Source organism: Sinohyriopsis cumingii, chromosome 18, assembly GCF_028554795.1.
Source record: "Sinohyriopsis cumingii isolate HCF-2022 chromosome 18, ASM2855479v2, whole genome shotgun sequence".
NCBI classification, from domain to species: Eukaryota; Metazoa; Mollusca; class Bivalvia; order Unionida; family Unionidae; genus Sinohyriopsis; species Sinohyriopsis cumingii.
In genome coordinates this window covers 76,526,515-76,539,752 of record NC_142978.1, presented here as the reverse complement: position 1 = coordinate 76,539,752, position 13,238 = coordinate 76,526,515, and the positions used below count along the sequence as shown (strand labels likewise).

Sequence of the window (13,238 nt, the reverse complement as noted above, 5' to 3'; positions counted from 1 at the left end):
GAAGTTGTTATAAAGACACTAATCACTTTTATCCTTTTATTTATATTATACCATTTTTATTTCTGCACATATATTGTGAATTTCATTCAAAAGTATAAATGCTGATAATAAACTAATTTAAGAGGTTAGTGGCATTTGTTTACGATAATATATAAAGACGCTTTACGATAGAAAGGCATAGCCTGGTGTAAGCGTAATTCTTAAATAATTATGCCAGTAAGAACGATAAAAAGTTTGTTATCCAGACCGTAGCGGGAAATGTCAATTCGCAATGGATTTATCTACTGATAGCCACAATCTCAACTTTCAAGCATATATTTTTCATTTCATTGGTTTTATTATATTCTTTTATTTTCTTGTTTGTCTGTGTATTGAGCAAGCGCCCATAGCTTTTAAGGACAAGCCACATAAGGTTATTTTCTTCACAGCACATCCCGATGATGAGTGCATGTTTTTCATACCCACCATTCTTCATTTCATACAACAAGGAAGCGTGGTGTATTTAACCTGTTTTTCCAGTGGTAATTATACTGTCAGTATTCATGTACCGACAAACTGTAAAACGTGTTTTAAGTCTTGAAAGTTGACTGTCTCAGCATCAAAGTCTATAAGAAGCAAACCTATTTTCATACAGCTGTAGTCCCATATCTTAGTCCTACAGTGTGAGACCTCCACCCATATATATGTTTTGGGAGTCAAGTTCTTACTTCCCAAAGAACGCGCTGTGTAGCATGTTACGACGTCGATTAACATAGGAATGACAAGTCAAATTTTCAGGAATATCTCACACACTTGGCAGCCCATATCTGTGCTTTTCTACAAATTAAAGTTTTAATATTTTTGTCAGACTTTACTTACTCTAATATCTTTTTCCAAATCAGATTCCCACACAAGCAAATGGACTTGCTTTCAGTTTCTGTTGGCATACATTTCAGTTGTCTGGAATGCGACAGAACCAGGAAATACCTAAATCATTTAAAAGGATAAGAATCTTGAATGAAACAGAGCTATCTCAGTTACTATAGTCTATCAACACCTAAGTACACTGAAAAACCAAAAGACATGTATTTGCATGCTGTTGGTGTATATATCGGTATCGACACAGGAATTATGATTTGTTTTTGTTTGAATAATAACATAAAGCAAAATAAAAGAAGATTTCTGTGATTTTTATGAGTTGTTTACTTTATTCCTATTAATAGGTGAATTCATGTAATGGTGTCACTTGGTTATACCTGATTCGACACATATGATAAACAGACAATCGTAGTAATACATACACAGAATGAAAGTGAAAATAAAAGTATTCACTGACATATTATTCATTTGCTTTAACTTTTTAATAATATGACTTAAACCTTCCATTCTGGAGATTACCTTTGTTCCAGAATGATCAGTCTTTATCATACATCCTCTGTTCCAGAACAGAATGATCAGCCACTTATGATACCAGTCCAATAAAGTATGACTGATTGATGAGTGCTATAACTAGGAATAAAGTAAATAATTAGTTCAAAATCATTCAAATCATATTTTATTTTGTTCTGTATTACTATTCAAACAGAAACGAATCATAATTCCTGTGTGTACACCGATACATACATGCCAACTATTATGCTTTTGGCATAATCATTTCGCCTTTTTTTCACTAAATCACTAAATTACACCTTATGTGTAAATGTATTCAGATTACGCTTTTTCGGTATATCCCCCTCCAAACAAAATTAATAGTTTGTTTTCTCATTTTAATTAACATCCCATTAATCCCACAGACCGTATTCTAGAAAAGACGGCTTTTACGTAACTACAACATAACAGTACGCTTGTCCATAGACTTACATGCACTTTCCTAACTTTCTATTTATAGCAGCTGCCCAGTTTCCAAGAAGCAGGTTGGTTTTACTTTCAAACTTTTGACCTCGGTTTCTATTTATAGCAGCTGTATGGCTTAGTTAGGAGAGAACAGACTGGTTTTCTAAATTGTAATCTTTCATTGCAAATTCTTCGTTCAAATTCATATCTGGTACTGAACCAGTTTCTAGGTATTTGGTGTTGAAAGTCAAGTCAGATTTATTCTAGTCGATGCGTGTGTTAGAGCAAAAATGTTTTTCAAATAATTTCACAGATGGATTATAAAAGACGAAGTATTGATTCAGAGATGAAAATATGAATTACATTATACAGCATTCCATTCTAGGGCAGCTTCATGCCCCTTGCAAGCTGTGTGGAAAGGATTTTAATATTGGTCATGGTGGTAAAACAAAGAAACCTTGAATTAGCTCATTTTACTAACTCCAATACTAAGTTAACTTATTGTTTTACAGCAAAACTAAATTGTGGTCACAAATTTTATAAATGCAGAGGCATTATGTATCTAGTTCTTCATAGAACATGAACTACCTCTACCAGTAGAAGACTACATTGGTCCTCTGTTGAAATGGATGCTTCCTGATTCCAAAGTTGCAGAAAATATGCATGTGCAAGAACAAAATCATCTAATATTGTTAGGTGTTTAGCAGAAGATACTTCACTTAAAATTGCAGAAGCCATGATGCCCCAGTGCTAGACATTGCTGTAAACTGTCACACTGCAGACATCATAGCGATATGACTGAAAAATTATTAAAGCTATGTTAAAAATCCAAATCACACACACACTTATTCCATTCGCATTTAATAATCTCTAATCCTGGTACAATGATCAAGGATTTCTTTTTTTGTTTTAATATAAAAGAGTACTAACTGTAAATCTAAACCAGTTCCCAGTACAAGTGTTGATCATAACTCCAGTTTAATTGGAATAGCCAACCTGGCAACAATTGGGTTAGAATTTATAAATTGATGAACAAAAACGACAGTGTTTTGCAGATTTTGTTGATGGATAAGTGAATACTATACCTAGCACAATTGTGATACAATCCCTCCATGCCTAAGTTTCAAATCATATACTCAAGCTTTTGTTTGGAAAATTGCAATGTTAAATTCATGCCATTTTTAGTAGAGAGAGCAGCCTAATTTACATAAGCAGCAGAGTTTTGACACAGATGCTTGCAGAGCTAACAGTAAATATACATTGTATACATCATGCAACATTTCCTGCAGACATTGTAGTGATATGACTGAAAAATTGTTAAAGCTATTAAAAATCCAAATCACACACACACACACTCATGCAGCATGCCTACTGCTATAATGGCTTCGTTCATTCAAAATAAAGGGAGACAAAACTACAGTGATAAAGTTCTCAGAATCATAAAATTACATATAAAAAGAGTATAGATTGTTTTATCCTTTTTTGTTATATGCCAAACATATCACAACAGTTTTTTTACCCCTGAGATTTGTTTAATCTGTATTTGAATTGTATGTAGCATATCCAATATTTTACTAGGTTATAAGAAGAACCCATCTGCAAACTGCAAAAACCAAGATATACTGTCACGTAATGCTCTGGCAGATCTGGTTCTATGCAGTTTGTTTGGAGTAATCAGTAAAAGAAACAACATAGACCCTGATCTGCAAGCTATGGCAGATCAGGATCATGTTTGTTTGCAGATTGACATGGCTTATAAATAAGTACATATGGTAACATTAAAAATAATATATGAATAAATCTGAAATGGAAGGTGGGGTTCAATTTGTAATGAAACGGGCTGACTATAGTGACAAGGATTGTTCTTGGATGATTGTTGCTGCATTTAAGTTATGAGCATTTCAGCTGCAAAATCAGTATCTGACAAAAATCCATTTCTGGATATCAGCCATTATAAAAATATTTTAGTATAGTTTTGATCAAGTACAAAGCATAGTGTTTTGGTGTTTTCAGGCAACTACTATGGACTGGCTGAAATTAGAAGAAAGGAGTTGCAGAAAAGCTGCCAAGTTCTTGGAATTGATAAGGGGAATCTGCAGATTTTAAATGAAAGGCAAGTGTATATATGGCTTGAGTGTCTGAAAGATTCAAATTTGCTTTATCCAGTATGCTATTTATCATACACTTGCTTTTCTTATCATATCAAGTACCATATATCATACATTTGCCTGCCATATCACATCAACTTCTATTTATCATACCCTTGCCTGTCCTATCACATCAACTGCTATTTATCATACCCTTGCCTGTCCTATCACATCAACTACAATATATCATACCCTTGCCTGTCCTATCACATCAACTGCTATTTATCATACCCTTGCCTTTCTTATCACATCAACTACCATATATCATACCCTTGCCTGCCTTATCACATCAACTGCTATTTATCATACCCTTGCCTGCCTTATCACATCAACTGCCGTTTCCTAATGGCTTTTCTGTTTACAATGACACTTTTCAGTAATCTAGGTACTATTTAGAAAGGTTATTTTCAATGAGCTACAACACATCTTAATGAGTTAGACATGTGGGAAGATAGGAGTCAACATTTGTCAGAATTTTGTAATGTTTTTTTGTTGGTTAAATGGTGTTGTGTTCACTTATATTTCTAGAACTGTTCAGCTTTAATGATACTTTGCCATGCCAAAGCAAAGATGCCTAATTGTTTATGTATTATAAACTATACATCTGAATTTTTTTTATTATGATACTTTTTTCTTTTAAATTAGTCATTTCCCAGATGATCCAGCCACTGATTGGGATGTAAAAGAGATGTCAGATGTCATGCTAGAAGCTGCCAATAGGACACAAGCAGACATTGTGAGAACTCTTTATTTGAGCATTTCGTTGATATTCCAGGGTTTTGCAGTTTACATTAAATGCTTTCTTGGTGGATGATTTGAGGCATGGCCTCAATCTCAACCTGATTAAAATCAGATCTCCACTGTCCTACATGAAGATCTCATGACGACCGCTTAAGGGTCTTGTTCTGGTGACCTTTGAATTAGCCAATGGAAATGTAGCTTTCAGAAATCTGAAAGTGAATCGAATCATTTGGTACACATTCATACTCTTGATCCACACTGCTCAGTCTCCAAATGCGAAGATGTAAGACTTCAACTGATTGGTTGATAAAATTAGCGAGTATGGTAGTAACATAGGTTTTCCAGAACATGACCCCTAAGTGGTTAATGTCAGATCTTCATGTATAACAGTGGAGATCTGATTTTAATCAGATTGGGGGAAATCTTTGAGGTTGAGAAAACATTAACTTTGGATCTATTGAGATTTCAATATTAAATTTCCAGTCTATGAAGTTGGTGGAAGCCCAATATTACCAAAAGTTTGTTGGATTTCAATCTACTTATACATTCCCCCAATCTAATTAAAATCAGATCTCCATTATCCTGCATGAAGATCTGTCAGTGACTGCTTAGAGATAATGTTCTAGTGACCTATGTTATTACCATAATTGTTAATTTTATCAGCAAATCAAATGAAGTCTTATATCTTCACATTTGGGTGAAGGGAATCAATGTGTGCTAAATAATTTTATTCACTTTCAGATTTCTAAAAGCTGCATTTCCATTGGCCAGTTCAAAGGTCAGTAGAACATGACCCGTAAGCGTTCACTCTCCAATTTTCATGTAGGACAGTGGAGATCTGATTTTAATCAGATTCACATGCCCCATAACCCTAGTTGCATGGAAGCCATATATTTATGGATGACATCGCCTACATCTGGGAGGTCCTGGGTGGCCAAATGGTCTAAAGCACTCACCTTTACCGATCACTGCCATCTCACCTCTGTCTGCATGGGTTCGAGTCTCTGGTTTAAACAATATGGGTATGTGAGAAAGCTGCCAGTACCTTCCTGTGGGTCAGTGATTTTGGGGTTTTCCCTGATCTCTTTCTTGACCAGTTATACCAGCTGCCATCTAATCAAATAGAGCCCTCTGCCTATATGCATATAATGTAAAAATTTTGTATCATGATCATGACTTTCATAGATGTCAGATCTTGGCCAATCATTATGTTCTAATAATAATATCAGGGAGATAATGTGAGTTAAAAGGCTTTGTATCACAGTAACAGTATATCAGTGAAACAAGTATTGCAGCAGGCTTATTTGAACGATAATGTCTTGTCATTTGATTTAGATGTAAACAGTATGGTTGCTGTTCAGTAGTTGCAGTCTCATTTCTTTCTCAAAGACGGTTGATGTTGATTACCATATGTATGAATGGGGCAGTCGTAATTAGAATAAATATCATTTAGTCTTTGTGTGGAAATGTTGAGGTATTAATAATAATAGGCTGAATTTGCAGAATTTGAGAAATGATGTTATACAATACTATATCATGTGCTTATCATGTGTTGATATGCTTGTGCTATGGCACAGCCATCCCTTTCAGTAAGAAATTCAAGTTCCACAAGATTAAACTAGTGGGAAAACTGTTAATCAGTGGATGTGTCATGTACATAGACTTTTGTTATATTGCCCATACACTGTACCATGAGTCAGAACTATAACAAGCTTGAAAGAAACCTAGTTTCAATTTTTGGGGGGTGAGGGTTATGGCTGCAAGGTATTTCTACATTGTGCAGCCACCTCAACCCCTAAGAAAACAGAGACTTAGGGTGTGAAACTCTCCTTGTGCTGTAAATTTTTTTTTACTCCTCTTTTCTCTCAACAATGAAAGTGTAAAGGAAACTGAAAAGAGAGAGAGAGTGATGTAGCTCAAAAATCATAAAACACTATTGTGACCAGACCCAAAATAATGGTTGCGATATTTAAAAATTTTCAGATGTAGGCATTGTAGAGGATTACAAAACTAGATCTGTAAATTAATGTGACCTTTGTCTAGATATGTAAATTAATGTGACCTTTGACTAGATATGTAAATTATTGTGACCTTTGACCTGTTCTCATCCTGGCTTAATATTAGAAGATTTATTAAAAATAACATTTTAAAAAGCACTGAGTTTTGCAGAAAGTTATTCTGCAACTGTTTTGGTCATAAATTAAAGAATGTAATAATTATACAGCTTTTAAAGTAATCACAGACATAATGCATCCATCACTAGTGATATGCATATTAATAGTATGAAGACTGCACCGATGGCCTAGTGGCTAGAACTTCCACTTGGAATGTGGGAGGTTGCAGGTTTGAACCCTGGCCGAGTTGTACCAAACACTTATAAAAATGGTACAAACAGCTGCCTCACTAGGCGCTCAGCAATAAGAGGTTAGTGTTAGGACTGGTCTGCCTGGTGTCAGGATAATGTGACTGGGTTGTACATGATGCTATATGTCTGTGGCATGATGCCCCAATGCTAGACATCACTATAAACCTCCACACTGCAGACATCATAGCGATATGACTGAAAAATTGTTAAAGCTACATTAAAAATCCAAAACACACACACCCAAATCACACACATTAATAGTATGAAAAGAAAAGTTAAGGCATACAGAAGATTCAGCAGTGGCAAAAATACAACTTTATTGAGTACGAGTTGACCCAAAAAGTCTTTAAATTCACAAGTAAAATCCTAACTTTTTTAACCTATTTTTTTTTATATTTTATTAGAAAATATTGATTTTTTGTTTCATTTCTATTTGATGTGTTATAATAATGGGCTCATCTACTAGGGCCTTCAAACACATCTCACTAGCTATTGTTAGCCAGTTAAGTAATATGTGCAATGTTGATTATACTTGACCTGTTTGCCTTTAATTGCCGCTATTTCAGCTGCCCAGGGGAGTTTTACATCAGCTCCTATCATGGCTGTTTACTATTTATACATGCTACATGTGGGGTTTTTTTTGTGGGGGGTAAAAAGATTACTACAATTTTGTTTCTCTAAACACAACCATATGACAGGGTTTGGGAGTACAAAATCAGATTATTTGCATGGCACACCATGCTGCAATTCTAATTAAAATCACATCTCAGTTTCATGTAGGACCAGTGGTGATATGATTTGGATTGTGCTGTGTTATAGCAGATATGTCAACATCTTGAAAATACTTTTTACATATTTCATCAGCGCGATCAAAGTTTCCTCAGGCAATTTTTTTTTTTTTCGACAAGCCTGACTGGCATGTTACTTGGAATAAAGTATGGGTCTGATCTAAATCAGAGGGACCCTGTGTGTCGGGCTATCAGATTTTTTTGAGCACTGGGATGATTTGCACTTGGATGAAATAAGTGTTGCGTTTGTGTCTTAAGGACAAAGGTCAGGGTCACTGTCATAGAAAGTAGACTAATTATTTTTGCATAATAACTTCAGTTCTTAACCACATATCTTTTCCAAAGTGTGTGGAGGGTTTGACTTAATGCATATTAGAGACCTGTTGGTTTTGGGGTCAGAGGTCAAGGCCATTGTTGCTCAAAGAGTAATGGGTATTGCAGAATAACATTTGCTCTAGGATAAGTTCCTTGACCAAACTTGTGGAATGCAGTTAGGATAATAATAATAAAAACTATCAATTATGGGGTCTAAAGAGAAGAGATCATAGTCATTTGAAATCAAATAAGAAAATAAAGGTTTCTTCACATTAAATTTTGTTCATGGCTGCATATCTTGAAAGAAGGTTGAACCCACTGAGACATATTGGTCAGTAATGTCCAGATTCAGCCATACCCTATAGTACCTACAGAGATGGCTACTAAACACACTGCAGGTGCAATACAGAGTACTCTTGATTGCGCTATTTGGAGTTCGTACATGTTTTACTCAGAAATCGTAATAATACCCTATCAAAGTGAAGTTTGGTATGCCTGTTGATATGCATCTCTAGATGACCTGGTTAAATATTTGTGCCATAAATTTGAATGTTGCAGTTTTCTTTTGACATTCATGTCATGGACTGTTGACTTGTTGGGTTATGCCGTTGTGGGGGAATAGCATCTTACAAACACAAATCTAATTAAGCATTACGCCCTTGTTTTCTTTCAGATTGTGACATTTGACAGTGGTGGAGTTAGTGGCCATAGGAACCATATTAGTCTCTATAATGCAGCTAGGTACATCTGCACCTTCATCTCTCTCTCTCTCTCTCTTAAAAAAAGAGACATAATCCATGAAATTTGCTATTGAGAATCACAGGTTTGGATTACAACATCCTTCCCCTTCATGTATAAAAATCCCATATCTTAATTTGTTATTTTTTTTTAAAGATTATTATTTCTAAAGACTTAGCCATATTTTAAATTGTTAAATACATATATTGGAAAGCAAGTGTGATATGGTTGGTAAAATCAAGTTTGATAGTTGCTTCTGTTGTCATTTTAAAGTATCTGACTTGTTTTCATTTCTATTTTGTTAAATATATTGTGCTTTATTTTATGACATTTCATATAATCAGTGCTATTGATTGCAAAATTGTTGTGGAATTGTTATTTTGCCTTTCTAGCTTTTAATATTAGAAAAGATACCCCAAAATGCTTTTTTATAATTACAAAGAGTAAAGAAAGAAAATGGCCAAAAACATCTGAATTATCATTTGAAGTCTTGTCGCTCTGCAGATCACAAATTAAGGAACATCTGTATCCTTCACTTTTAAAGATCTTATGTGACTTGGATTATCAGCAAAAGACTATGCATATTAATTATGCCTATATCATTGAAAATATTTTTTCACACTAGTAAAATGGGTCAATTTGACACAATTTAAAATTTGATTGATGGTTTACATATATTTTGCGGGGCCCCGAGTGGCCGAGTGGTCTAAAGCGCTCTCCATTACGGATCACTGCCATCTCACCTCTGCCAGCGTGGGTTCGAGTCTCGGATTCAGCCAATGTCGGTATGTGAGAAAGCTTGCCAGTAGCTTCTCGTGGGTCGGTGGTTCTTTCAGGGTTTTCCCGGGTTCTTCCTCCACCATTAATACTGGCTGCCATGTATAGCCTATCGTGTGCTGAAAAATGGCATTAAACACTACAACAACAACAACATATATTTTGCTTTACAATACTCCCTAACCCTGCTTACTGAAATGGTCAGCTGGAAAGGTATGTAAACCAGATGAGCAAAATCAGGCTTACTTTTGTACCTCTTGTTACCTTTACATTTTTTTTATATTAAAAAAACAACTATAATTGTCAGCACTTTATTGCCAGGATTGTGGTGACATACCATTAAAACCCAGACATACATTATGGTTTGCTCAGATGATTCTAATCTGCTGTCACATATGGTTGCTGTTACTAAATATAGTAAAACCTTTAACTATCTTCTCAAAAGCAATTTTTCAGAATGTGGACAAAGCTTTTCAGAATTTTGTCAAATTTAATGAAGCATTCTGGCATGGAGTCCTTTCATGTTTGTATAAATGTTATTATTCTGCCAACAAATATGTCCATTGTTATTAAAATTATTTTTTTTTTTTTTAAAAATCGACATAACTCTCTTCAGAGCCCATTTAACAGACTGTAACCATTTTTAAAGAAAGCTACTTAACTTGGTTGGCTTTTTAATTTTATGTAATTGATGCCTTTTCATCTTATAATGCATACTTGTCACACATTTGGCATAATCATTACACTATTTTTCACATAATTATGTCTTGAACCTTTCTCTATATGGAATACATTTATTTGGTTCACTGGGAAGAAGAAGAAGAAGAAAAAAGTAAAGCAATAAAAAAAAGTGTTGTTTCTATTTTTATCTATGCAATCCCACACAAATAAATCTGAGGATGTTCTAGAAAAGAAGACTTCTTTGTAACAGTAGCATAAGAGTACACTTGTCAATCATAGACCTACATGTAGTTTTCTAGTACTACCATTATCTTCTGTTTATAGCAGCTGTATGGCATCATACTCCATAGTGGTTTTTCTCCCACTGGGAAAGTGTTCTGAAAGTGTATGAGCTCTGTGAAGTGTGGTATGGCATAATGTAAAGAAAACAGACATTATTCTTCAGTTTGAAAACATGTCTTGCAATTTCAGTATATTAGTTAAGAGAATTGTTTAGATAACCAGTCTGTACTGTAAAATGTTAAGCTGACTTCATTGCTTATGAATGTTAAATGATTGAAAAATGTTAGAGGTGAACCTTAAAATATCCCAGAGAAAGGATAAGTCAATTGTGCTTTAAAAATTAAATCAGAAGTGCATGAATGATATAATACAGCACTCAAGTTTAGCTCATCACAAAACACATTGCAGGATTTTTGGAGATGAATGTGATAACTTAGTAGAACTTCAGACTAGTTACAGTTTGTGTTCTGTATATAATTTGTCAGAGTGTTTTGTGTTTGTATTCTTGTACTAATCCACATGTGGCAAGAATTTTAACCAGCTGCAGATCCTTGTTAGTAGCAAAACTAAATGTACATTTTTTATGCAGGCTTTTGTAATTATAGTATAATGCGGCAATATTTCATTCTTCCATGTCATGTTTTAATCATTAGATTTGCAACCAGTGTGTAATGTGTTCCAAAATCTGTCCAGACCTGTATAGATTGACTGATGTGGCATATCTGTGTACTTAAGTCACCTAACCAACATTACCTTGACATTGTTCTTTATACCAGTCATTACATTTGTCAGCTGTTGGCTGGGAGATTTGTGTTTACGAGTTAAGATTTATTTTTAGTTGGTTTTTTTAAGCAGTATTATAGGATTTGTTTGATTAGTTATATCTTAACCAATGTACCTTTTTTCAGGAACCTTGTTGAAACAAACAGATTAAATAAAGGTAAGTTCAATGCTGAGAAGAGTTCACAGAAAACAGCAATGATTTTGCATTTGGTATCTGTTAAAATAGAGTAATTTTGCCCTACTATGAAAATGGTAGGCATGATAGTAGGGCTGTACCAAACAGTGGTTTTAACTACTCGGCTGAATACGAATAATAGAGACCAATAACTATTCAGCCGAATACAAATATGAATAGTGACTCAGTGCTCCAAAATAAAATAATTTTTTTCTGCAGGTCTAATGACATTTTAATTATAAAGTACAGTGGAACCCCGCTATAACGCGATGATCGGGGTCCATAACATCGGATCGTGTTAAAAGCGGGGTCGCGTTAATGCGGGGTTTTACAATATTTAACTTTTTTTCCGAGAACATATACGTGTATACATGTACAGTGATCAAAAGTCGGCTTATCATCAGATGAATATTAACTGGAATGCATTAATTAAGATATATTCAAAATAATCGAAGGCTAATATATTTATAGGTTATTACTGTGCATTAAAAACATTTACTAATTTTTATTTGTTTGAACGATAATACAGATTGACCAATAATACCAGACTATCGCTATATCATGAAAAGTGTATCAACACCGTATGCTACCGTGCCGTCGTGGCATGCAGTTCATCCATAATGGATGTAATTTCATTGAAAATCGTACAGATTTAAAATATTCAATAATTTTGTAATAGTCTGAATTCGTCGTGTAAAATATAGGATGAACAAAATATTGAAACCATTTACTTGCCGTCTGATATCGTACGGTCATTGCATGCAGCTATTCCCGGGTCTACATACGGTGTCTGTACAAATTTCATACCGCTAAAATTTTATCATATGCGACAACTGCAAGAATAATTAACAATCAACGCATGATTTCAGCGTGCAAATAACTTTTATTTCAGATTTTGTGAACATCAAAAGAAACATGTGAAAACTGCTAAATTAATACTTCTTTTAAGTTGAGTAATGCCAATGATGTGTCGACGGATGCGTTATTATCTGCTACCATTCCCTTTATCATTTCACGGCGATAATTTTGTTTAAATACGGAAATTATGCCTTGGTCAAGTGGCTGGATTTCTGACGTAGTGTTTTTCGGGAGGTACGAAACTTTGATCTTGCCATCACTGCTGATAAGATTTTCCGCTGGGGGGTGGGCAGGGCAATTATCCAGCAGGAGGAGAGCTTTTTCCTCCAGCTTGAGTTTTCGTAAATGAGCCCGAACATCTGGAACGAATGTTTTGTGAAACCAGTCGTCAAATATGGAGCTATTCATCCAAGCATTCTTGCTGTTAGTGTACTGAAATGGAAGTGCCTTCATATTTACATGATGAAAACATCTGGGAGCTTTCGATTTTCCAATCATCAGAGGTCTGACTTTGTGGCTGCCAGACTTGTTAACACAAAATAAGAGAGTCACTCTGTCCTTCCTCTTCTTGAAACCTTCTCGTTTGTGACTGTCAGTCTTGGTTGCAAGGGTGCGATCGGGTAACATTTTATAACATAAACCAGTCTCATCGCAGTTGTAAACTTGGTCGGCTGTGAAGCAACCGTCCTCCAGCAACTTTTTAAGCCCAATCGGGTAGGAATTGGCAGCCTCTTTGTCAGCGGAGCGGATTTCCCCAGACACAAGAACTTGGCTGA

The 13,238-nt window shown here is 35.0% G+C and overlaps 1 protein-coding gene across 1 annotated transcript in view; it reads left to right on the top strand.

Annotated features, from left to right (window-relative positions):
- Window positions 1-203: 203 nt before the first annotated feature.
- Window positions 204-13,238, top strand: part of LOC149777017 (N-acetylglucosaminyl-phosphatidylinositol de-N-acetylase-like) — a 29,313-nt gene continuing 16,278 nt past the window's right edge. The window contains exons 1-5 of the mRNA XM_089941778.1: window positions 204-521; window positions 3,826-3,925; window positions 4,605-4,695; window positions 8,842-8,909; window positions 11,555-11,586. Of these exons, the coding sequence (XP_089797904.1) occupies window positions 272-521; window positions 3,826-3,925; window positions 4,605-4,695; window positions 8,842-8,909; window positions 11,555-11,586 (541 nt within the window). The 5' untranslated portion in view covers window positions 204-271. The remainder of the gene's footprint in view (window positions 522-3,825; window positions 3,926-4,604; window positions 4,696-8,841; window positions 8,910-11,554; window positions 11,587-13,238) is intronic.